At 41.9% G+C, this 26,113-nt stretch overlaps 2 protein-coding genes across 10 annotated transcripts; one reads left to right on the forward strand and one right to left on the reverse strand.

Annotated features, from left to right (window-relative positions):
• LOC118224349 (KATNB1-like protein 1) lies at positions 1–5,359 on the reverse strand. Of its 3 annotated transcripts, none has more exons than XM_035411810.1 (10): positions 5,155–5,353; positions 3,691–3,821; positions 3,246–3,283; positions 2,653–2,932; positions 1,403–1,518; positions 1,267–1,317; positions 1,088–1,177; positions 895–999; positions 694–787; positions 1–556 (listed from the first exon to the last, which is right to left on the reverse strand). In XM_035411810.1, exons 2-10 carry the CDS (start codon positions 3,805–3,807, stop codon positions 524–526), a joined length of 924 nt encoding a protein of 307 aa, XP_035267701.1. In that variant the 5' UTR covers positions 3,808–3,821; positions 5,155–5,353; the 3' UTR covers positions 1–523. The 3 variants fall into 3 exon arrangements, 2 of the variants coding, with proteins under 2 accessions (XP_035267701.1, XP_035267709.1); XM_035411818.1 differs by lacking the exon at positions 5,155–5,353 and adding an exon at positions 4,255–4,376; XR_004764627.1 differs by lacking the exons at positions 1–556; positions 694–787; positions 895–999 and adding an exon at positions 1,827–1,869 and having other exon boundaries at positions 1,118–1,177; positions 5,155–5,359.
• acp7 (acid phosphatase 7, tartrate resistant (putative)) lies at positions 4,601–26,113 on the forward strand. Of its 7 annotated transcripts, none has more exons than XM_035411761.1 (15): positions 4,603–4,744; positions 6,440–6,562; positions 7,338–7,471; positions 8,593–8,793; positions 9,806–9,988; positions 10,275–10,300; positions 13,074–13,171; positions 20,602–20,664; positions 21,939–22,053; positions 22,393–22,506; positions 23,665–23,731; positions 24,226–24,293; positions 24,512–24,583; positions 25,075–25,212; positions 25,433–26,113. In XM_035411761.1, the coding sequence occupies exons 3-15, from the start codon at positions 7,363–7,365 to the stop codon at positions 25,496–25,498; spliced, it is 1,320 nt and encodes a 439-aa protein (XP_035267652.1). In that variant the 5' UTR covers positions 4,603–4,744; positions 6,440–6,562; positions 7,338–7,362; the 3' UTR covers positions 25,499–26,113. The 7 variants fall into 7 exon arrangements, with proteins under 7 accessions (XP_035267678.1, XP_035267652.1, XP_035267661.1 ...); XM_035411770.1 differs by having other exon boundaries at positions 6,440–6,530; positions 7,341–7,471; XM_035411743.1 differs by having other exon boundaries at positions 4,604–4,744; positions 6,440–6,530.

Here is a 26,113-nt window from a genome sequence, read left to right on the forward strand (position 1 = left end):
CACATTGCAAATGTATTTAATAATAGATAAAATCTTATGTACATTTTACTCATGAATAAGCAGATGAAAACGATCTAATAACTTAAGACTGCTGCAGTTCAAGTTCTTGATTTGAATGGCTTGGGGGGGGGGGGGGTTACATTTGTCGACAGAGAAAAAAAAAACCAAACAAACAAAAAGCATATTGCATGGCAGAACAGTTCTGCTTTGAGAAGAAAAATAGCTTGGCACTTCACCAAACAGTCTTGACTGACAGTCTTTTGCACCTCATAAAGTCAAACCTGTGCCACTAAGCAAACGGTCCACTTCAATGTGAAGCAGGCATTCGCATTTCATGGAGGCTTTTTTGTCTTCACTTTTAAAGAGCATCAGTGGGTCACTCAATTCTTTAACCCCACTGGTGACGCGTGATCCAGGAACCTTGATCAGTTTCTGGTACCAGTGTCAATCAGAAGTTGAAAAGCAGCTTTTTAAACTGCTATGAAGTGCTTGGAGTGGTTGGTTCCTCTGCTACATGGTAATCTCAGTGCAGCTGTGACAAAAAGGACTCTATAGCCTATAAAACAAGATGGATTACAATGAAGTACAACTCGCTTGACCTTTTCTAAGAGGTAACTGTGCTCATTTACATTTTCATGCCCGCTCCACAATATAATTACAAAAAACCTGAGGCACAAGAAATCAGTTGCTCACCCTTGCCATTTCTCCTGTAGTTCCTGGAACTAAACTTAAATGACAGCCATGTTCCCACAATTCCTGGAGCTGTTGCTTCATGACTTGAATATTCCTACAATATTAACAACATATTTAAAGTTAATAGTAAAACAAGATGGTGTAGGACAACAAAGACAATAAAGTGATAACAATATTCCATGTAAAAGTGCACAGACATACCTATCATCTGAATGGCTGTCAGGTGTACTTTTGTTGTTTGCAGATAGCTCTGGCCACCACTTTTTTACCACAGACTGAACCCAGTGTAAACCCACTATCAGGTATCTGAAAGATGGTATAGTTTGACAAGGTTTTTGAATCTTGACTTTGGTCTAGACATTAATTCATCAATAATAAATATATCACAACTCACTCTTCATATTGGCTGGTAAGCATATTTTTGACAAGTGGTAGAAGGTCCACACAACAGCCAATGGTTATCCATGGTTTTTCATCTTGTAGGCTATGAGGAAGAAATAAGAATCAATCCAACAGACAGTATCAGTTAAACATCTCTATTTTATCTGACATGCTTCAACGAAAAATGAATACCTTTTAGTAATTACGGGCAAGCAGTCAGCAAGCACACCTGTATCCTGGATCCTATATAAAACACAACATATTATGATCCTAAAGTAAAACATTTTAAATGGATTAAGTTGCAAGTCAAAATGCAAGTTGGTTTTACCTGATAAGGTATGCAATCAATTCCCCAGCATTTCTTCTCCACAGAGTCAAAGCAACAGTAAGCCTAAGATTTCTTCCAAAAAGCACTTGTGCCATTGTATTGTGATCCTTTGAAAGCTGTTGAAAACAGATAAATTGATCACTCAAGTAGCCATGGAATGTGCTTGCTGAAAAGCAACTAAAGAAAATTTAAAACATGAATAAGCAGCAGGAACTAAAGGGGAAAAAACATATTTAATAATAGTATAAGCTCAAATCTGATTGCACTCTGAAACAAAAAATCAAGAGTGACATCTGGTGGTTAAGAAAAAACTTTACAGAGAACTAGAAACAAATGTGACAAAGAACAACAGAATTTAGTCCTGTGTTTAGAATAGATCTAGAATCAGTGTTTCATTCAGTGAACATAAGTTACACAAAAGTACCTGATCCTAGATCTACCATGGAGACGGCTGATTGCACGATCACCTGTGTGGGATGATGTTACTGACATGAACTGGGGAACTGGATAATTTCTGCCACACAAGAGGACATGTCATCTGTACCACTGCATGCCCTATTAAAACATTTGGAATAACTAGCCAGCTGTAACGTTATAATCTTATGAAATATCAATCTAGGTGTAATGTTAACGGTATTACTGTAACTCCCTGAGCCATGCATCATTGTCAAAAATAATTTGTTAGCTATCCAGATATCAATAATCAAGTTCTAACAAGATACACTTCCAGAATAAATTCTGTTAGCTTGCTGTCAACGAGAACATCTTTTTAGGCTAGTTTATAAAGTATTAATCAAATAGTATTAAAAATGGGTGTATGGGAGCTCATATTTGATAGTTTGGTTCATCTGCTATGTAATAATAATAATAATAATAATAATAATAATAATAATAATAGCAATAACAATACAGTAGTTCATGACAATCAAACAAATAACCTGTAGATAAGAAAAAGCACAATTTTGTGATGTAAACAAATAAGTGTTCTACAGCCCAATAAAATTGGGAAGCTATATTGGAAAGTGCCTACAAAGCCCATGGGAAGGTGCAGCAAACCAACCAGCCCTGTGCCCCTAACCAATCAGTCCCCCCCCCCAGTCCCCAGTCAGGCCCTGCCACCGAGAATATTTTCCTGTGGGAAACCCAGAATTATATAGGAACAGTAAACAAACTACAGAACAGCTGAACCAGATACAGAATACAGACTGCAGAACTCTACAGTCTGCACATTATAGCTCTTGGTCTCTAACCTCTGTGAAGCAGTCGCTGTATTTGGACCCAGCCCCATCCACCTTGGTGGCCTCAGCAGAGTTCAAAGGGAACCCACGATGGTCACCGTACAGCATTCCATTCTGGTCCTCTGCACAGGCCATTTCATTCTCCTTGTTTGCCATGTCACAGCTCCTTACTGCCGTGGACGGCCTCCGCCGCCCCCCAGAGGTCACCGTCACGTGGCGCGTCTTCCTCTTACAGGACACCACTCGTTTTACTTTACTGCCAGAGCTGTGTGCAGTACGGCTCACTGGAGATCTGTGAAGCACAGGTACAAATTAGGCACTGTCAAGTCTTTGGAAGGCCACAAATGTCACTTCAACTTTTGGAGGTGGGGGGGAATTGTTATTACTGTGTACCCACCCAGGAACTACGTTCATCATCTACAAACTGTATTGGGACAGGGTTTTTGTCCTCTAACTTTGGGAGGCAGTTACAGATGGAGCTTTTAAGAAATCAGTTTCTTACAAAGTGCACTTGTAAATGGGCTTTTCTTTGCTCTTGTTAATATTGCAATGGAGATTATGCATAATGGTGAGCAGACAACTGCTGATGGTGCAAGAAAACTTACCTCTTTTTATTTATCTCTTCCTTTTGAAAAAAATCCACCTAAAACAGAAAGAAAAGTAATAAAAGAGAACAAACCCAATTTTGTTGGTGCCAGTCAGGTCTGCCAGGCAAAAATACATTTGGCCACATCTCTTTATACTCAGAAAACATTTATTACAGCTCCCAATCCAACATAAAGAACAGCTTTTCTTCAGACATGACTCTGTTCCATAATATACTGAGCTAATGATTTCCCTGCTAACCAAGCCTAAATTTATATAACCTGAGCTTATATCCTTTAATGTGCCCAATTCGCACATAACAAAAAATGTCAATGTACAAGTATTAAGTTGTTGTGGTCACTTGATAACATGACACATTCTGTCCCACATTTGCAGGCCAAAATGAAGTGGAAGTGGGCCAAGGAAATTTTAGTTAGAATTTTGCCCATCAACTTGTCCACTTGCCTCCTTCATGTTGCTCACAGCAACAGGACGTTTCCCGTGTTTGCGAAGTTCACTGGGCGGCGCCTTCCCGAGACTCTGAAATCCTTTCTTCTCACAGGCATGGTCTCCAGAGGCCATAATATAGATAGACCCTGGAAAAGATGTTGAAAGTAAGGCTATTTTAAGTTCAACCAAATGCATGTCTGTTAAATCAATGAAAGATTAATTTCATTCTTAAATTAATTTAACAATTCCTAAATCCTCACAAGAAAATTTCAGGATGGCATCCCAATCCCACTTAGCTGTTAGAACAAAACATAGCCTAATACCAATACAGATGTAGAGGATACTCAGAGGTGGCAAGTGGCAACCCAATCATCAAGCACTTGCAATTTAACCAGAACAAACCATCCACAATGTGTTAAAGTCGTTTATAAGGATAGCCCATTGAAATAGGAGTCACACAGCACATTTGGCACTGAAAATGACAAGACCAGGACCAAGCCCAGTTTGGTAGGCTATGAAGTAAAAAAGGCGAAACGCGCCACACGAATGCACCAGCGTAACATGTCCATAGTAGCCTACCTGCTGTGTCCTGTGGTCTTCGGAAAAACAACTCCTAAATCCTAAATTTTTCTAAATCTCTAGACTTGCTGTCAGTTCAGTTACACGATTACAAACTGGCCAGATGGTAACATTCTTTCACACTTTAATGGTTGTATTTACAAGGCGTGTCCTACGTATGGCCGTAGTTCCGTTACGGGATCAGGAAAATAAACTGCCCATTTACGCATAATTCATATGGCTGCAGTCCAGTAAAGTGTTACTGTATATTTTAACAACATACACGTTTCAGGAATTGAGAGTCGCTCGCGAATGAATTCAAATCTGAACAAATTTACCATGAAAGCGGTAGTTTATAAAATAACCTGCGAGAACGGATCTAGCTAGCGAACTAGCTATTTGGTTAGCCTACACTTGCGATCACTCTGGCGTGAAAGCTTCGAGTTCCCGTTTCCGTGTATGTTTAGTTTCAAATTCAGGCAACAGTGTCTATCTTCCAAGATACACCATGGTAAGTCGCTGTATTATTATTATTATTATTAAATTGTAACATCCAACTACTTCATCCATCTTCACCGAGATTTTGAGAGTATGAGACGTATTTGTAAAACCAGAAACGTAGGCTATATAGCAAATTTAACTCTGAGCCATTACATTTAAGTAACTTTGTTGGGTATAAGGCCTCAGCTGCTGCGTGAGGTTGCAGTTAACTGAATGTGGTTTTCAAAATAGGAAGATATGCTAAAGTTTGTCAAAGCAAACTGAAATACGGCAGTATGAACACGCAGCTTGCTAGTTCCCTAGTCAATTAGCTGTGATATCTATCACTGTATAGAGTGCTTTAGCGTACGGAGTTCTTTCTGGTCGTAAGCAACACAATGTAACCAGCGCAAGGGGAACAAAACGAAACAAGAAACCTACCGTTGCATTTTCTTTGCTTCCTTGAATCACTCTGATCATTAAAGACTTTCCACACTGATGTACACTCCAAGTTTACAATAGGACTAAAGGTACAGAATTTAAATGCACAATATCAAGGGGTCCAAATGTAAATACATTGGAGCGAAGCCTGCGTCATTCAAACATAGGAATAGTGCATGTTGGGGGATTGGGCTCTTCTGCACACTGTACGTGGGCTTGGACGCCCCCCAGTGATGACAGGATAGAATACACGCATTACATGTTTCTTGATTAAAATGTGTAGTTGTCACTTTCACAATGAAATTCATATGTTCTGAAGCACTCCATATTTAAAGTATGATAATAAATATAAATTTTATAATTTATAATAATTCTGAAGTATTCTAAAAATCCATGTGAGCCCCCTATACAAGTTTTAACTTTCACTATATATATTCATTTCTGGACAGGCAAAGTTGTATCAAGCTTAAGATATATCCTTACTATACCTCATTATTAAATATATTATAAGTAACATAAAATATTTCAGCATAGAATAGAACAGAAACACCTGAATCTGAACACACTTCAATTTTGGTTGTGTTCAGAAATTACTTGTGTGGATATATTCCTTTGTGATTCTTTCAGAATCATACACACCTAAAGGCAAAAAATAAATTGTTCAAAGCTTTTTGTCGACACTTTGCTATTGTACATGCTATCAAACATGTCCCATGTTCCTTAAATTAGACTTAATACTGAAAACCATCCTGCACAGGACTGGCTACCTACAAAGTACAATTGTCAATTTGATGTTGCGACCATGACGTATCAATCTGAAATATTTAGGGTCCTTATTGTTGTTCAGAATAGGTATAGGAACATACAATAAGTACTGTAACATCAACATCATCTTCCTCAGTAACTATAGCTGAGTGTCCCTTTGTTAGTTATGTTCTTGCATATAATATGTGATGAGCAGTTAACATAAAACAGTATTAATAAACACACATAATTAAATACTACACACCAATAAGGATGATTATACCAGAACTGTTTCTGCAATGTTCCCCTTTGAATTACTTGGAAAGGAGCACCTCTTTATATAGGTATGGTATGATAATATGCAAACCGAAAGTCCAGCTCAGTATAACTGAGAAGGATGTAATTCTTGATGAGGTTAATGTACCATAAAACTATAAAACAGCATCTGAAACAGCAGATTGGATGGGGTTGAGTTGTAATGAGGAAATGCATAGTGTCTATTTCTTGAATTGCTGACAGAGGTTTTTTTTTTAATTTGCAGAAGTGTGGGATTGGAAGCAATTCGATGCCATTAGCAGAATGTTGAAGTAGGTATTCTACAAAGAGCACTGAAGGAAGAGAGGAGCGCTAAGGTCAGTCACCCAAGACGTCCAGAAGAATGCTGGTTTGTGCTGCACCCCAGTTACAGAAAACATAATAATGTTTTTGGTATGTTAGGGTAATAAAAGACTATCAACATTCATTTTTGTTTGCTCTATATAAATTGCTGCATTGGTAATTTACACTCGGACACAGACTGACGACGAAGAAAACATCAGTCAGTTTTACAGCCTATGCATTTCCTTTTGCTGAGTAACAAAATGACTTCTGCTGAGTTCATGTTTTGCAGTTGTTTTGCCTCATGTTTTTGATGACTGATTTTGAGTTTACCTCCAGAGAGATATAAAACAGCACTCTGCAGTCCTTACCAAGGAACATTTAATTTACAGCCACTGAATCTGGCTCATACAGTCAACTGCGGTAGTGCCAAGGAGTATTACCAGACTCTGTGTACAATGAAGCGTGTAGTTCTTCTGCATAGGCCTAGTACTTCTGTACAATGGATTGCGTAGTTCCTCTGTACTGATAAAAGGGCTTAATACTTCTCTATACAGTGGTTGGTTTAAAGGGTTTAGCACTTTGTTACAATGGAATTTGTATTCGCTGTGTACAGTATGAACTGAAAGACTTGGTAATTCTCTATATCATGGTGGGTGTAATGCCGCTGTGTAACCTTAAATGCTTTTTCTCTGTACAGTTGGGTGGGTTTAGTGCTTCTGTAAAACTGAAATGATCGGTGCTTGTAAACATTTGGGGAAACAAAACAGTCAGGTCAGCTGAAATCAAATGTGAAAGTCACGGGACTGATTGTAAAGCCTCACACATTTGTTCCCCCACAGCAGTGATCTTCAGTACCGGAGTGAAATGGCCTCTCTCTGCACTCTTCTGGGTTTGTGCTGTCTGGCAGCCCCTCTGGTGCTTGCTCTTCCTCCTTTTAAGTCTCAGCCAGAGCAGGTACACATATCTTATCCAGGTAAGTTTTCACCATCTTTATTTTGAGTCATTTCTGAATAAAAGATTCTTTTTTGATCCAGGATAAATTTATGCATGCCAATTTAGGCAGGGAACCTTTTTAAATACCCAATGATTTCATTAGTAAATGCAAATCAGACCAAACAAATGCTGTAATTTGCGTTGCTAGTTATTATTTGAAGTCCTGCTTATTTGTTTTATTTTGTTTTGTGCCCAGCCTAAATTAAGTGGTCTATTCTGTGTAATATGTTCACTTAAGTTGTCATAGTAAACAACATGACAATTTACAAGTATGCTTTCAGAACATGACATTTGTCATTACAGTACCCTTCTAGGGTCTTTAACAAGATCTGAACTTTTAACCAATTCTTACATCTGCAGCAAGGATTAGTACCATTTTAGCAGTTTAGAGTCGGTAGTCTGCCAGAAGCAATAAGAATTCAGACATAAATATGCACACGCATGCATGCATGCACACACACACACACACACACACATTTAGGTATTCATATGTATATGTTAATTTCAAACAAACGTGCTAAATAATAGAACTGGATGCAGATGGAAAATATCACCCATTGAAGGCGTTGAGTTTTTTTAGATCTTAACAAAAAATAAAGTTTGCTCCTGTAAAGCTTACCCCCTTCTGTCAATATGGCCGAAGAGCCAAATGGATTTTCCAGAGGAGCCAGATATGGATCCTGAGCTTTTGGTTTGCAGAGACCTCATAAACAGTATAAGCTCTAACCACAGCTTCACCCTATAACCCTTCAACACTATAATCATCTATGTACAGTTAATGTAAATAGAATGTTTTTTTTTTAAATTCTTGCTGGAATTTATGTGTGATTTAGAGAACATATGCTACCCATTTCATGCTTAATGGCTCGTAGATATGGGTATATTTCCAGCATTCATCTCTCCCAAGGCCATATTTAGCCACAGGAGAGAACATAAGAACTTGTACATGATTTACCAATCCCTTTGGGCCTGTTCCATGGACTGTTCACAAGTTATATAACTTGTTAAGTGGTCATAAAAATACAGGGCCCTTTTTGTCTGTGTTGTTTGTCTGCCTGTGCTGCAGGTGTTCACGCCAGATAATTGCATCTTTCTTAACAGCGGCCCCTTATTCCATGGTGATTACTTGGACTACCTTCAATGAGACGGAGAGTGTGGTAGAGTACAACGTGTGGGGTGGAAAGCTCTTTGATCTGATGGCCAAGGGAACCAGCACCATTTTTGAGGACGGGGGGTCAGAGAAGAGAAAACTGTACGTTCACCGGGTCACGCTGTCGGGCCTGAGACCTGGCTCTGCTTACGGTAAGTGCGCACCGGGGGCACTTTGCGGTCCGGGCACGGGGCTCCACGGGCACCGGGAGCCGCCAAGCGTGGAAGCACCCGGAAATTGAGGATTGAAATGAGGCTTGAATGGGGCTCGTAGCGAGCTGACATGGGTTCACCGCCGGCGGGGCCCAGCTCAGGCGGGGCCCTCCGTACATGGCGCTTGCATAACTCCCGTGGGTGTGAGAACTGCGGTCTCGCAGTGGGCCCTGGGCACCAGACACGCGGCCAGAGAGCCGTGCTCTGCCTCGCCTCCCTCCGCCCGTGCGCCCCGTCCGTACGCCCACAGCGACAATGCCGCTGGGAGCCCTGTTTTGTCTGGGATCTTTTTTTTTGTGGGTTTCCCCAGGGCTGGGGGCGGGGAGGTAAATCCATTTATCCTAGGCCCGTGTGCTCTGCCATGGGCGCGTTTCACACGACCCGGGCTTGGTAAATCCTGCCTTCCCTGTAAGCTCCTGTTTGCTTTTGCTTTTGTGGCAGAGACACAGGGGTGGTCAGAAGCGGGGAGGCAGCTGCGGCCTATTGTGTGCATTTCATCTCCACGGTAAACAGTGACCTGAGAGCGCAGAGGTGTTAGGCCTCTGGGCCTTAGCCCTGCTCACGCACTGGGCGCGCCTCCATCGCGGCCTGGGTGTCGCCTCACTGGCACTCCTTTGAATCAGGGAGCGCAGGGCCCCGTCGTTTCCAGACGCCCAAAATAAACATTGCGCCTAAACCAGTAAATCGAGTTTCAAACCTATTTTTGGATCCCAGGATAGCTGTGTGTAAATATCCAAGTCATCTTGCCAAGAATTAGCATGTTGTCACTTGGTGTGTGCTAATATATATCTAGCATTTTTTAAAGGTGTGTGATAATATTTTATATCACATTACTTTGGATCTGGTGAGAGTGTCTGGTAACTTATGTCATCAAAGGCAAAGAGCTTTGTTGCTCTTAAGAGTTTGTGGTGGAGCCTAATTTGGTGGCCTCTATTTTCTGTTTGATTTGCAGTGTATCACTGTGGCAGTGAAGATGGCTGGAGTGACATCTTTTACTTCACCGCCCTTAATGAGACCACTTCCTGGAGCCCCAGGTTTGCTGTGTTTGGGGACATGGGAAATGAAAACCCCCAGTCACTGTCCAGGCTGCAGAAGGAGACCCAAGTTGGAACGTATGACGCTATCTTGCACATTGGTAAGGAGCCAGATAGAAATTACTGCATTGCCAGTGTATATTGGGTGTTTCGTTCTATGTCATAGTTAATGTCACTGCAGATATTTGTCAAGTTAATTGGACACATATACTGTATCATTACAGTTATAATTCTGTGGTGAAGAAATTATGGAATTATAAAAAATGTTTTCAGTGTATGAAAGATTCTATGTGAATTGTGTCCAAACTATAATGTGTGTTATTTAAAACGATAATTATGTGGAAACAGTAATGATCTTGAGTTTTTTTTGTTTGTTTTGTTTTCAAGGGGACTTTGCTTATGACATGGACGAGGTAATTTATATACATTTTCATACATCCTCTGAACTTTCTCATAATTTGTCACCTTGATTGTCTGATATGGCAGGCAATATGTGGTAGATATTGTCAGTGGCCTTGTGTAATTAACAAACACCCAGTAGCATACAATTCATCCACGGTAAACACAGTAATCAGTCATGGTCTGCATTGAGAACTGTCACAATAGCTATCAACAATAGTGGTGATGATATATTATTTACTGCCTGGTAGTGCCAGAATATCGGGGAACATCATCATACATGCCCATCATTTCCTTTTAGCGTTGATTGGTTAGACATATTTTTGTTAGATTGCTGTGTGAAAGATCATATTTTTGTTGTTTATTTATTTACAGCCCATTCACACATTGTTATTGTTATCACGCTGAGGCAGATTTGGCTATGGCCTGCCCACTGCAGATAGCAGAACACACAGCGTGTGCTTATTCTGATGTGTAGAGAGGAAGCAGTCTCTGTAAAAAGGAAAATTGTGTGATATGGGGCTCTATCGTTGCAGGCAGAAATCACCAAAGCCATACCACACTTTATACAGGTCTGTGAGGAGCTAGCTTTGCTCTGTAATTCAAGGGCTCTCCTGCCTTGGAAGGGTCATAATCCAGGGCCATCAGTAGCTACCCTTGCCTGTGGTTTGCCACGGTGCCAGAACAAATACCCAAATCCCCCAAAAATGTAGCAATGAAGTGTCGAAACGCAGTGATGTGGGAGACTTAAATCACTGATTGGAGTGGATAGGATTCTCAGTCCATTCTGACTGACTCACCTGTTGATCTCCCCAAGATGGTAAAACCAGCTGCCTGCTCCGCAGTGGAAAGCACCATAGCGGTTTTGCGTGAGATATTTTTCATTCCGTATTCAGCTCTTTAAATGTGGGACATATTAAACTGGGTCTGGAGGGGAAGAATCCATAACATTTTTGAGGACATTTAAACGAAAGTCCCATTCCAAATGGAACGTAGGGGGACACTGGACAATGAAATGTTTGTACTCCCGTGTAAACCCATGGAAAAAGTGAGAGGTGATCCTCTGCTGGAATTTTCATGAGAACCGCTGACTTTGTGTAAACATTACACCCAGTACGGGTTCCCGCACTTCTGCGTACTGGAATTTGACTTAATATGGGCAAATGAAAACTCTGAAAATCGATGCAGTCGTTTCCCTTCCAAATCCCTATTCCAGAGAAGGGGAACAAAATATTTATGATTCTGTGATCAGACAACCACAAAAATGTATCTCCCCAGTTCATCCAATGCTTTCAGCTGAAATGGGACACTATTCCACTGCTTCCTGGACCTTATAAATAGAAACTGGCAAAGTCTGGGAACTCTATTCTAAAAGGATCTTAATTGAATGCTCTTAAATTCTAAGTCAAATAAATTGATTTCACATTTATTTTGGTATGCAGATGCATTTTTTAAAGATGTCTGGAAAACTAATATATTGTCAGTTATAGACATAACTTCTGAAGAAATCACACCTCTGGTATCCCACTCAAATGGTAATGAATAGTAACCCTGACTTTTGATGACATCATTAAGGCTGAAGAAGTCACACTCTCTCTGTCCATGACTGCTTTGTATCCCTGAGATCCCATAATGCATCACGTTACCTCTAATGATAATTGATAATAATCTTATGAACCTCTAATATTAATCACAAATACAAAACGTTTCCCCAGTTTCTTGGGCTCTCTTTGTCTGACTCCCTTATTATGGCTATCTAATAATCCCCCGGTTAAACTGAATAAACAAGCCCCTCCCTCGCTGGCCTTTGCTCCACCTCAGCGTTCATTTGCTAAGTGGCCTGGTGCACACGGCCCAGCTGGGTGCTACACAGCGGTTATGAGCGATGTGATTGACCCCACGCATCAGGGGATCTTTCTCATCAGAACCCTTGTTTGGACAGGATATCTGTTGGGGGCAGATCAATGCCAGAGCCCCCATTAGACAGAGCCAGTAAGGTGATGTGAGCAGGAGAAGGAATGGCGAAAACCTGCATAACGTTAAGGGAACTGGGCTTGTAGCTCTAAGGTTGTAGGTTTGATTCCCAGGTGGGACACTGCTGTTGCATCCTTGTGCATGGGACTTAGCCGGAATTGCTTCAGTAAATATCCAGCTGTAATAAGTGGATTGTATGTGAAGAATGTAAGCTGTGTAAACGTCTCTGCAAAAGACCATCTGGTAAATGTCAAATGCTGCAGAAATGAAGATGCTCTTCACTGGGTATTTAATTAGCCAGTTAAAGAAACCAGATTTCAAGTAGAGCTTTTGCTTTGCTTTCATTTAATACAATGGATACAAACATTCTGCATCAGATTCTTCTGATTTTGGTGAAAAGATTACTATAAATAAGCCATACCACTATATCACCCCGTACATCCCAGTCTCAGTCTTGTTTTACTTCCCTCTTTCCATATTGTGAGAAAAAGCCCATTACTCATTACTGCCTTTGCAGTATGTGTAGAAGTTCCTGAGATTTGGTAGAATCAAAATATGGAATTTTCCATTGTTTTTAAATCAGGGCACCCGAATACAGTGGATCTTAAAATTGTTGCATCAGTGTGATTAAAGTCATTAAATGACATCAAAGGCCTCCTCTAGGCATTTTATTAAGAATAGTTTGTACAACAGTAGTCTGGATAAAGTTCAGGTTTTGACCCTCAGCCTGCAGGTATATAGGTGTCTTTAGCTCTAGCAAGCAGTGCTGGCCACTGATAGATGGCAGTGACTGGTCCTGTGTTCATGTTACAGGACAACGGCAGGATTGGGGATGAGTTCATGAGCCAGATTCAGTCCATTGCTGCCTACGTGCCGTATATGACCTGCCCTGGGAACCACGAGAGCGCATAGTGAGTGTCCCTCTCTCCGTGCATCTTCATCGTATTTGCCTTCCTCAGCTTCCTCATTTTCCTCATCTGGCTCTCTCATACTATGCATCCAGGCTGCACATGCATGTGTGCTCACAAAATACAAATGCCCACACGCACACATCCATCCATCAGCGCACTGGGTCATAAATAAATATGAACAAAATTAAACATTTATTGTATAATGGAACTTCCATTTATACTCCATTTATAAATGCTGAACACAATGCTACCACTGTACGCTACTGGATCGGTTTGATTCTGAGCCAAAAGGCGTTGACTGGAAAAAATGTGGCGCGCTTATTAGATGTGCATGTGCAACCATGATAGAGTGTTCCTCTAAATGCACTCCCGTGCCCTGGGCCCCGGACCTCTGGCCAATGAGAATTCAGAATCACGTCTGCTCTTCGGTAGCTTCATCTAACAGCACACATATATCAAAACCCCCATATTGTCAGTATGTGCTAGGAGTTCCATAAGTCAAACAACAGTTAAACACAGATGTCAGCGAACACTCGCGTCTGTCGATGCAATAATTGCCTGACTTGGTGAAGTTTCCAAAAGCCATTAAACGGCTCCTGGCCTGATCTTTGGACTGACATGGTTCACGCTTCCTGTTTTTTCACTCTCAGATCCGGGTGCTCTGTTTATTTTATTCTTCTGCCCAAGAGAACAAATGTTGGGTTTGGCAGCTGCCCATTAGTTCATCTTCCAGTGGATTGAATAGACAGTTTATTACTGAAAAGCATATCACTGAAGCTGTAGTTAGAGGAGACAGGCATTCCAGACAGTCAGAAGTCCCAGACTATTCAAGGAATGTGCCATTTTCCTGATTTTTGTTATTTATGATAATAAAAAATGGATAAAAATAACAAAGGTACCTAGGTTGCATTTTTGTTTGGCTCAGAGGTGGAGCTTGGAGCAGATGAAAGATGTCACCCATGGTGCAAATTTATTAATCACTGCTATTTTAGATACCAAATGGAAAAAATAAGGTTTCTGTCATGTTTTACCGAAACGTACTTGCATGCACATGTTAGCATGTCTGTCCTTCGCACTTCCCCTCAAATCCCCAGTTTGTTCACACATCATTTATCTCTTGGCTGTAGGGATCAGGGAGGGAGGGCGGTTCTGCCCGGCCACAAGGCTCACCCAACACCTTAGTGAGAACCACTCATCTTAATGAAAGTTTGCTTGAAGGCTCCTCCCACAATGTGAGGGAGGGGTTTAGTTTTTCCCTTGGCCAGCCTCTAGACTGCATGTTCCTAGGCCTTGCGGGGACATCAATAGGGCCATAACTATACTCTGTCTGCATCCTAAGGGGAAAGGATAGAGATTTATATAGACCGGCAAAGCTAAAGTTGATTAGACTTGCAGGGTTTTTTTTGCTGCATTCTATAGATGATCTGGCTTGTTACAGCACAGATAATTGCTGATAAAACAAATACTTGTCTCTCAGAGGCCTGGGTGAGCTCTGACTGGACCACCTACGATCAGCAGCTGACTCAGGAGATTTTTCTCTGTTGCACACAAAAGAATTGGCAATTCACTGACTGCCTATATGTTTTTTTTTCCTTGTATAAGTTTCCGAACATTCATATGCTCATCCAACCACCACAAGTGCACTACTGAAAAGCTGCTGTTGTCAGTGCCAGTATTGTGATAGTTAATGTAGTTATACGTGAATTGCACTCTCAGAGCCTGCGGCAAGTCTTTGCAGTCTAAGGTGGTACAAGGTAAAGCAGTTTGCATGAGGGCGCATTTGTGGTATTGCGTGGTGCATCTGGGGTTTCGCTTCAGCACCTGTGGGGTCTAGAGCCTTCCCCGCAGCTCTCTGCACTGTCGGCTTTGTGCCCTCAGTTGAGCTCTGTCTCTCTGCAGGCCCAAGACAAGCGGCTGTTTTTCCACAAATATGTCAGGCATCCAAACCTGCAATGTAGACCCTTCAGAGTCAACACGAACAGAAGCACAAGTTAATACTGTGGGTAAACAGTTGGTCCTGCTGCTCTGCTTCCCATCATCCATATTTTTTCCTCACACACATATACATACACACACACACACACACACACACATTCACACACATAATGTTGTGTTATATTTTTTAAAGCTTTGATAAAAATGAAAGGCAGATTTTGTGCGGTTCCTGCTTTCCCAAGTTCCCGCAGTCTGCTACTGTAGGGCTGGGATGGATCCTTTGGTCACCGTTGTGAAGCTGCGGTTGTTCCCCAGTATTAAAGATCTTGGTTAAATTCACTCATACTTCGGCAGACATGGGATTATTTCAAGCCAGGGGCTGGGAATGGTTCAACAACCACCAACGTCAAAACAAGTCCTCCGTCTCCAAAATAGCATGTGGCTGAAAAAAAGGAGCTCAGAATCAGGCCTTTACGGTCACTGTGAATAATCTGCGTTGCTCTTACTAATGAGCAATGCGAAACCCAATAATGTTTGTTTATGTCTGCAAATGTATATACTGGTCACTCGTATGTATTGTCAACCTTCTCTATACCCATTTGAATATACTGTATGTTTGGCCAGCATTATTTCAATTATCTACTGAATATTTCAACTCTGTCATTTATTCTGATGAGGTGTTTATTAATGAATAGTGCTTTACCTGAGGCGTTGAATTACTAAAAGACTAATGCACATATCATATATCATCGTTTGCCTATTTCAACAATGAACATGCTACAATTTAGATTTTAACAATTTATGAGATGTATTATGATCTGAAGAGATGACCTTCTGAAAATGTTATGTGTTCTCATGTAAATTACATTACATTACATTACATTCATTTGGCAGACGCTTTTATCCAAAGCGACGTACAAAAAAGTGCATTTCATGGTCGTAGACAACTGACCACGATAACTAAATGACATCAACAAGAGTGAAAACTCATGTTAAAACTTTTGTTCAAAGTTTGTCTGTACTTCATGCATTCCAGCAAGACACGGCACCACTGTTAAGACAAGTTTTTGCTTCCTTTCCGGTAAAATAAACGTTTCTGCAGGAAACTGCGTGCGCTAATTTAGAGATATTGTATATCATTATTCTCTTTCAAACAAACCAAAACGAAGCAGATGTTTATTTCGGCTTCTTGGCTCAGCGCTCGCTCAGTGCTGTAAGCTGGGAGCAGTTGACGCTCACTGGAGGCGGCAAAAATTCGCAACAGACCCCGGTCAGGCCTCGTGTGCCACACCGATCACATTCGCTCTAGTTTTTCTGCTTTATTCACAGAAAATAAAGGGCCGCTCCAAGCCCGCCTCGCCTGAAAGAAAGTTTTTTGATGTATGGTTTTAATTCTCCCCCAGAGTTGCAAAGAGGACAGACTGAAGGGACGGGGGTTCGTTTAGCACGCGCGGCGCGGAGCCCGTAGGGGGAGCGGCGTTCTTTTGTGCGGGGCCCAGGGCGTGTGGGAATGTTGGCGGCCCGCTGGTCCAGGGTCAGCTTTAGCGCAGCTGTGCAGACGGCGGCTCGCGCCGGCGCGAACAGGAAAAGAAGTCTGCAGACGCGCGTAAAAAAAGGGCGGGCCCCCGCGGCTCGAATCGCTGCCGCGGCGGCTTGGAGCGCAGCGGGCCAAATGTCCTTCTGTATCAGTTTGACTTACCGCCAAAACAAGAAGCAAAGCCGCACAGCACCCCCCACGGCTCTACTCAGAAGGCAGCCCGGCCGTTTCGTAACGTACACCGACTTCTATGTGCAAACCTGGTATCAGTACCCGAGCGCTGTAGAGGAATCGAAGCACTTTAACAGTATTTACTTTCACATGGAACACCCACAGAAAGGAGGGTGGATTTCAAAATATATTGTAATAATTATTTTTCTATTTTGAATGACGTGGCCTTCATGTCTCCTGGTCATTTGGACTGTGGTACTGGGGAGTTTTAGAGTGGGCTGTTCTGATCAGATTTAAGACCACTAGCTAAATTAAAGAATTTGCTGGGGGAGACAGGCGACAGAAGAGCTCCTGGGTACTATACATGTGGGGGGAGATATTTTCAGATTTTAACGCCATTTTTCAAGAGGAATTACGACGAGGGAGTATATCAAACATGCCAAGTGGTATAATTGTACAGCATTATGCTTATGTTGACTACATTTTACTGCCATTCCTTCCTTTAGTGTTTACTGTCAGTTTTCTTTTTGAACCAATGCATGCTGGTGGCCTGTTTTTAGTTGTGCCTCCAGACATGAGAACTAAGTATTGATAACATTTTATTATATAATACTGCTTCAAGCGCACTCTCCCACAAAAATCCTGATGTTTTTGATGGTGCCATTATGCAGTTCTGGAGTTTTCAGTGGTCGGGTCCTGTTTCATTCCAACCACAAAATCATCTGACTAAATGACGATCGAAAGGTCCGGCCGCAATATTCTGATATTCCAGCATTCCAGCTGCATGAGGCCCACGTATCCGCACATATCCACAGGGCTGAAGTGCTTCCCTTGTTCACCAGCACAATGTGTACTGTTGGTCCATCCGCGTGGCTGAAGAGGAAATGACCAGTGCCATTCAAAACAATGGAGCATGAAGTAAATTACTAATACTAGTTTTCTGGCACACGGGAATCGGTCCATTGATTTCTCCAAACATTAAAAGGCATTGAGTATGTGGTTGGAATAGTTTGAAACCTCAACATGACCAAACAGAGTGTAGAGTCTGTTTGATCTAACAATATGTTTTTTGTGGTGGGAAACAGCATCTACAGGGCAGCTAGAATGTTTTCAAATGATTCCGGAGTTAGGTGGTTTTGACAAAGCGTCACTGGTAGCATTTAGGGTCGGCTGTGTCTGCATTATATTTGACAAGGCTCAAACTGGAACTTATATCTCTCAATCAAGATTTGTTTCATGATACCATCAAAAAGCAATGCCTTGGAAAAGGAAACAGGCTTGTTTGGGAAACAATATGTCCGTCAGCTTGCCTAGTTAAGGATTACAGCGTTGAGTTTGTGATTTGAATAAGAAATGACACAACAATAAGCAAACGCATTGTATTGAGCAGATCACATTTTCCACAGTGACCTTTTCAGAAATGTACAACAGTCAGTATTCACTGTTGGCCATTTGTGAGATCATTTTCCCCTTGTTCTGCTGTGATTCTCAAAGTTGTTTGATGGTTGGGTCTTTTATGTCATGCTGCATTATAATTCCTAGCAAAAGCATAAGCTCTCTGATGTCTTTGAAAATTATATTAGCGACTGTAATTTTATAGAATAACCGATTGTGACATTGTGACAAAGAATTACTGTAAATCCAATGCAGTGACCACAAAAAAATAAAAACTAAACAATGGCAGTAAATTTGGGAATACTTCACAATTATAGGATTTACTTAGAAAATGACATTTGTGATTTTTAGCTAGCCATCTTTGTTGCCATGGTCTTCTGCATGCCCCTTTAATAATAAAATGGCAGTTACTTGCATGACCACAAGATGGTGATATGAATCTGTGGATCCCGTCAGTCTCTGCCATGTAGTGGCGTCATGCTCAGGGAGCGATGTTGGGGGACTAGCGACTCATGCACCAGCAGGAGCTAAACGGGGGTCTGAACACAGAGTTCCTGTCCCCGTCAGACTGCAAAACAAACACTCAGGAATGACTACCACTCATCGGACTTGCGATGCAAGTTTTCTTAAATGTGCCATAAATAATGGTTAAGGTACAAGGAGTACTCAATTTTGGATTTTTCTGGATGTATGTGCTTTTTTAAGATTGTTAAATAAATTATGTGTTCCTGGTTTGATATTTTCATTACAATTACATTGCGTTAATTGTAGAAATATATTCCAATTTTTAAAGGAACACATTTGAAAACTGAATGTTCCGCAAAAACTGAAATTTTTCAGCTTCATTGATTCAAACTATATTTGACCACAAAAACAGTGTTTTAAACAGCGGAACTAATTGTTTTCAGGGTCCTGACTATATAGTCATAATCCCATATCATCCATGGCTTTGACTTGAATCTGAACACTTTCAAAAACCCTCAAGCCACATAACTATCTTTGCCATTATCTTTCATTTAATCTCTGACCTGACTCTTCTCTGATTACTGTTACCCAGCATTAACCATGTCAATCTAGCTCAGTACCTCAAATTCTATCAGGTTTTTTTGGACTGAGCCTTCACTTCACCTCTGTCTTACATAAGAGCGCAATGCGACCAGCCTCCAATGGAAAGAAGATGATCTCTCCCTTTCATGGAAAAATATGATCCCCACTAATCATGAAGGAAAGCTCACTCCGGTAAACGAAAGCTGTCGTTAGTAAGAGTTTTCCTTTTTGTGGTGCGTATATCAACATCGATTTTCCCAACAATAATATTTGGAAAATAACATGTACTAGGAAGGGCGAAAACACACTTCAGCCCAAACCACTCTTAAAATACCAGGTTTGTTCTTTTTTAATAGTGCCCTTTTCTGTGTTTCTTGGCTGGAGAAAGTGACGGACACATTTAGGTATTTTTAACAAGGGGGTATGGTGGTGGTGAGCACCAGGCTGGTGGAGGGGTGGGGGACACCAGTAGGAAATACCTGTTGTGTTTTCTTGTTTCACTTTCTCTAACAAGGATTGAGTGATTTGGATTGGGTGATCACATGCCTATTAAGGGTGTTTTCATTTATTTTTGCAGATCAGTATCAAACTGCTGTGTTTTGCTTGCATGGTTCCAACATAGAGATTCATATCATTGGTGACAATGATTTTCCATTCAGTGTAGCGTCATTGTGTTTCACTCAATCCGTTATCATATGAACTACCATCCGAGTGACAGTGTGAGGGGTGCATGTGCAAACAGTGTCAGTGTCACTTTGAGGGACATTCAATGAACTAGACTTCTAGCATGTGTCTAATATGATGACACTTTGACCAATGAAGATGATGCTGATAGCTGAGGTCACTTCTTGTCATTAAAATCATACAGGACCAGCGGCATGTCCCTAACACAAGGTCTTATTCTCCTCATGGATGCTATGGAAGGTGAATGGTTGGGTTCAAACCAGCAACATGCAGGAACACCAGCAATATGCTAGACAGGGAGGAGAATTGCACGAATATTTTACCTCCCGGGCAATGTCTGTTCTGACTATGTTGGAAAGTTTGCCTGGGGTCTGTCAGCCCAGCAACCACCTAAGTTCATCTGCCTATGCTGTACTTTATACCGATTTCACCCTTTCATTTTGAGGTGAAGGAATTCCCTTGATTAGCCTCTTGGGTGGTTATTTTTGAATTGCCTTTTGAAAATCCACCAATCCTCCCCGTAACGGCCGCAGTGGGAAACCACAAAAAAACGGTGGACAGGGGAATGTTTCTGTGGTTAATTTGCTAAGAAATTCAAAGCATGCCGATTCCACAGACTATACGTTTCATTGGCCTTTCCCCCCCCACTGTGTTTTTACAGCAACTTCTCCAACTACAGGAACCGCTTCAGCATGCCGGGAGACACGGAGAGCCTGTGGTACAGGTAGGAAAAACACCCCAGTGCTTGTTTTAAGGGCCAGGCCCCTGGGAGGCTCTTCCTGACACCCCAGCCCCAGCAGGAATGGAAAAAGACACATTCAGGGCTGATCATACACCGTATTCGGTAGCTGAACAAACAATTCTGCCATAGAGAATTTTAAATAAGAAAAAAAAACAGGGAACGAACAGTGGTGAGCCCCGAAAAACACTGAACCGGCCTGCGTTCTTTTATGCGTGCAGTAGTGCTGGGGGAGGCGGCGGCGGGAGCAGCGGAGGTCCGAGCGCTGGTGGGCGCGGAAAACCTCATCCTTTTCTTCGCGACGGTAAATCAATGCCCCAGAAGAGTCTGGCTATGCGCGGCTGACCACAGGCCCTGTCTCAGGATGCAGCGGGGCCTGGGCTCATCCATCACGAACCCGAGCGCTGGTGGCATGCTGCTGGAGCGGGGGCGGGGCGGCGCGGCGCAACGTGGGTGTCTATGGTGTGGTGGGAATGGGGGGGGACGGGGGGGTGTTTGGAGGGGTGTTGCGTAATGAAGACCTGTCAGAGGGGCACACAGCTGTGTGTGCCAACCACCAAACCTCAGAACAAACCTCGCCTGTCACTCACCCGCCGTATTACAGGAGTGATTCATTGAGGGCTCGCTGGAGCAGGCCGGAGGTATCAGAGCTTGAGGGAGTAGACTTTCCACCCCCATCCTCCTCCCTTTTCCGCTGCCCTGTTCCCACTTTCCCCCCATGCTATTGCTTGCATCCTGCATCTTTTGAAGGCTTTGTGCCTTAATGCACGGTGGAGTCTGATGATAGTGACCTGCCTCAATGCAGAAACTACTCCACGATGGCCCCGAGGAATCAATTAGCTTGGTGTCAGGGACCTAGTGCTGCAAAGCTGGCCCTCCTCGTTCTCCTTATCTTTCAGAGGATGTGTTTGGTGTGGAAGTAAAACACTGGACTGTGATTAGAAAAAGGCTTCAGATATGAAGTCGAAATCTATCACTTGTTATCGCTTTATATTATTTCTGGCTTGAGGAAAGTTTTTGGTGGGTTGTTTTTATTTCCTATCATTCGGACGTTTCAACTCCATTTGCTCTCTGCTGATGGGAACGGACCAGTAGCTTTGCATGACAGCAGCTTGTAATCAACGCCTTTTGCACACCCCCATGGAATGTGTTTCAGGAAAACCCCTGAAAATATTTTCTGGGAAATGCGATGCATATTTATTAGTTCATTTGAAGACCCCGTTGTTGTTTATGTCCTTGTTTACGCCTTCTTCCCACAGCTGGAACATAGGCCCAGCCCACATTGTCTCTTTCTCCACTGAAGTCTACTTCTTTCTTGATTATGGCGTGGATCTCATTTTCAAGCAATACGAGTGGCTGAAAAGGGACCTGGAGGTACGTATTTTATTTTTATAAAATATTTTTTATAGTATTTATTGCCATTATTGCTGGATCCATGCCTGCAATTACTGTAGATAAACAGCTGAAGTCAGCCAGATGACCCATTGCCTGTATGTAGGGATTTCTCTGAGAAATGTTAAACACAAGGCTTTCCCCAAATAAACTAAGCACAGGCGTACCTTTCTATCATCGTTCTGCCAACGAGCTTGACGTGTCATTTATAAAAACCTATGAATACATGAACTGGAATCTATTCTCACAAACCCGGCATGAGAGCGTGCGCCAACTGCGTGTCTGTATTTACAAAGCTGTGTCTTTCTCACGCTCTCTCAGGAGGCCAACAAGCCAGAGAACCGCAAAACACGGCCCTGGATCATCACCATGGGACACAGACCCATGTACTGCTCCAACGACGACAAGGATGACTGCACTCAGTTTGAGAGCTACGTATGTTATCATCAACGTTAGGTCTTTAACGAATATAGTAATCATGAATAGAATTAATGTTGTTATGTGACCATGTCAGAAATGAATGGATGAATGAATTAGTGCATGGATAAATGGGTGGATTGTGAATGAATGAAAGACCCTCGAAACATTAACTGGATGGGTGTTAAGCCTCGTTGATTTCTATATTGGTAATCACATGAACCGCATTTTTAATGAACCTGTGCATAGTCGTATATTTCCTGTGTGACCAGAAACATGAACAAGTAAAAACATGAATGCTGTCAGCAGCCAGCTTTAGTCAGCTGTTTTACCATTGAAATATTAAACGCAGGCAGCCCATTACTCACATTCAGTGTTTTCTGGTCTTGCTGCCTGAGTTGGATTGAGGTTTTAAGTATTTTGTAAATGTGGATATTACACTGGAATGCATTTCTGGTTGAAAATGTGTGTGAATCAATCAGACCTTGACAGGTAAATGTGTGAAATGGACTAAGTTTTACAGGGCACTGAGTTCGGCGCCAGAGAAATGAGACCCCCAGCTGCGTGCGAGACATTTCTGCGTGTCATTCAGAGTTTGGCCCCAAAGCACAAATTTCCTGTGTCAAGACCAACTGCCTCTATATTCTGTACCTGTAAAAATACAGTAAAAAAAAATCCCGATTATGTGTGATATGAAATCTTTATGGGTTGAAAGGAGTCATACCTTTTGCCAAATAAAACTGCTAGTAACATATTGCTAAACAGCAGACTGGCCAAGGAAAATAACTTTATATCATTTTACTAATGCTTCAATATATCATGGTAGTCATGTTTCAGGTTTTCTTTGCATCCTGTGCTTTGTAGCCATTTCGTCATTAGTATGAATGTGATGACTTTGTAGAATTATCAGACAAAATAATGCCTCATATCAAATGATTAAGTAATCACTGGAAAAGCATTCAGTGTACCTCACAGGTTGTAGTGTCTCGCATTTTAGTGTTCGCTTTTTAGGCATAATTTAGCAGTTTTTGAAACTTCACAAAATAATTGACACAAGCCTGTTGCATGCAACCTTCAAGATATATCTGGATTGACAGCTCAGGCTAGCCTGACAAGGGTCATATCAGGTTTTGTTCCTAATGCAAATTAGTCTGGGCTGTTACTGTTATGTTCCAGGTCCGAATAGGACGCAATGACACCAGTCCACCTGCTCCAGGACTGGAAAAGCTATTCTTTCTCAATGGTGAGATTCCTGTGCTATGACATCACAAACAGATGGTGTCCCTTCTGATGGGTTCACACCTCCCATATCCATCCACCGATCGCTCCAGGAAATCAAGAGAGAGTCTACTAACCCCTCACTAGCTCTCCCCTCTGGTATAAGCTGACGAAAAGCAGGCCCTCTTTCCTGGCATGATCTACAGCAACTGTTTTTAACAGTATGCTGCTTTGCCTGAGCTTGCACTGGCATTCATTTTGAAAGGTTCATTGAGTAAAAATTGCGAAAAGTCATGCCATAAGTTTGAGCAAGCTTACCATGACACGCATCCATGGCAGACTGATCTCAGGACTCCTGGTTAGACAGACTTCTTCTTGTGCTGAGTGAGGAGAGGCCAGAACCCTGAGATGAGGAGCAATGGTCCAGTGTGAAATCCCCAACCTGAAATGGTGAAGCACATTGTGGGGAAGCACATTGTTTGGTCGATAATTACAAGGTTTTGAATTCCTGTCTTTCAGGAGTAGACTTGGAGCTGTGGGCTCATGAACATACATATGAGCGACTATGGCCCATCTATGGTTATAAGGTAGGTGAAGACCTGTGAGTGAAGGAGTGAATGAGAGAGGCAAACATCTGTGGTAACAGTGTTTCACCCTCCTTCTCAACAACCTCTGTTGAATGACTGCTGTTCAAGAACCTTTTGAAAGATGTAGCATTTTGAGAGAAATTATGAAAATAAAGATTTTGATGAAGATATTCATTCAAACGTACATCAAGTATGAGAAACAGCCTTATTTCCCTCAGGTATTCAACGGAAGCGCAGATGAGCCCTACGTGAATCCCAAAGCTCCGGTTCACATCATAACTGGCTCAGCTGTGAGTAATCGACTTAATTAATGTCTCAACTATCATATTTTAACCACTGCTTATTACATCCTGAGTGTTGACTCTTGTCCTATTTATTTCCAACGATTCCAAATGAATGAATTTGGGTGGATATCATAACTTACCTCAATAACCACAATAAATTTTCTTATAAGACCTCAAGAACACTTAATGTTTCTTAGGTCATATCACAGAAATCATATGAAGTGCCGCAGTCAACAACAGAACAGGGAGTGCTGAGAGGTTAAGCTCCCTCAACCACACAATCATTAGTCATCTCCTATGCAAAAGATCTTTCTGGAAGGAACCGGAGCCATAGCCCACCCCAAACATCACAAAGTGTACCACAAGCTGAAGGGAGGCACGTTGTTATTACAGTAACAGCGCTGCAACCAAGAAGCTCGGACTGAAAGCAGGCCAGAATCAACCGCGGGATCTGTGATGGATTGTCTGTCAATGGATGCATGTGTTGTTTTCTGCAGGGGTGCAGGGAAAAGCACGACGGGTTCATCCCAGAGCCGAGGGCCTGGAGTGCCCTTCGGAGCACCGACTACGGCTACACCCGGATGCAGGTGCTCAACCACACCCACTTGTACCTGGAGCAGGTCTCAGATGACCAGGTGAGCAGACGGACTACTCCAAACACCAGGCCTTTTGTAGCTCATCTGCTGGCTTCTGTTTCAAGGAAATCCAGAGTTTGATTCATTTGTTGGCTGTGATGACACTCGTCAAATGAAAATGTGAAAAGCAGATAGATTCTGGATGATGTCAGTGTTGCTGTTAAAACTGAGGTCAGGCTGGCTGTAAGGAGCACACTGAAACTCCCTGTTTGTTTTTCAGTATGGCAAGGTGATTGACAGCATCTGGCTTGTGAAGGAAAAACATGGCGCGGCAGCCTGGCTTTAACCACATGAATCAGCACTGGGAAGCAGTGAATTATACCCAACATATCAAACTGAGACTTCTTGCAAATAATTTAATGCACAATCACTTTAAAGCTGCACTTTAGCAATCTTTCAGCAATGCAGTAACTTATTCAAGTAATTGATTTCTTTTCTACTGTAATGTCATATAGCGAATGATGATTATATCCGATGATTTTGGCTTTTGAAGTTGTCTGACAAAATGATTCCCATTCAAAAAAGAATTTAAAAAAGTTCTTAGATGGCTCATCAATCAATTTTTAATTGTAAATATATAACATGGGTCCCTTTGTGTTTTAATGAGGCAAACAAATGCAAGGAGCCTGGTTTACTGCCTAATTTGATTGATGTAGATTTTATCCTTTAGTACTGTTGGCTACTGTTTTTAAGCCCGTAATTTTTGGATTTGTGAAAAAATAGACTGATCCAGCCTTTGCTTGGCTGTAATGTAAATTTTGTAAAAAAAAAAATGTATATGTATCTGTGAAACAGTTTAATTGAAATGTATGAAAACGCACTGTATTGTACTGTATTTAGCCCTTGAGTTGGACCAAAGGCATTTAAGATTGTTTGCCAATAAAACCCACTTTTCTAGGTG

Source organism: Anguilla anguilla, chromosome 1 (assembly GCF_013347855.1).
Source record: "Anguilla anguilla isolate fAngAng1 chromosome 1, fAngAng1.pri, whole genome shotgun sequence".
NCBI classification, from domain to species: domain Eukaryota; kingdom Metazoa; phylum Chordata; class Actinopteri; order Anguilliformes; family Anguillidae; genus Anguilla; species Anguilla anguilla.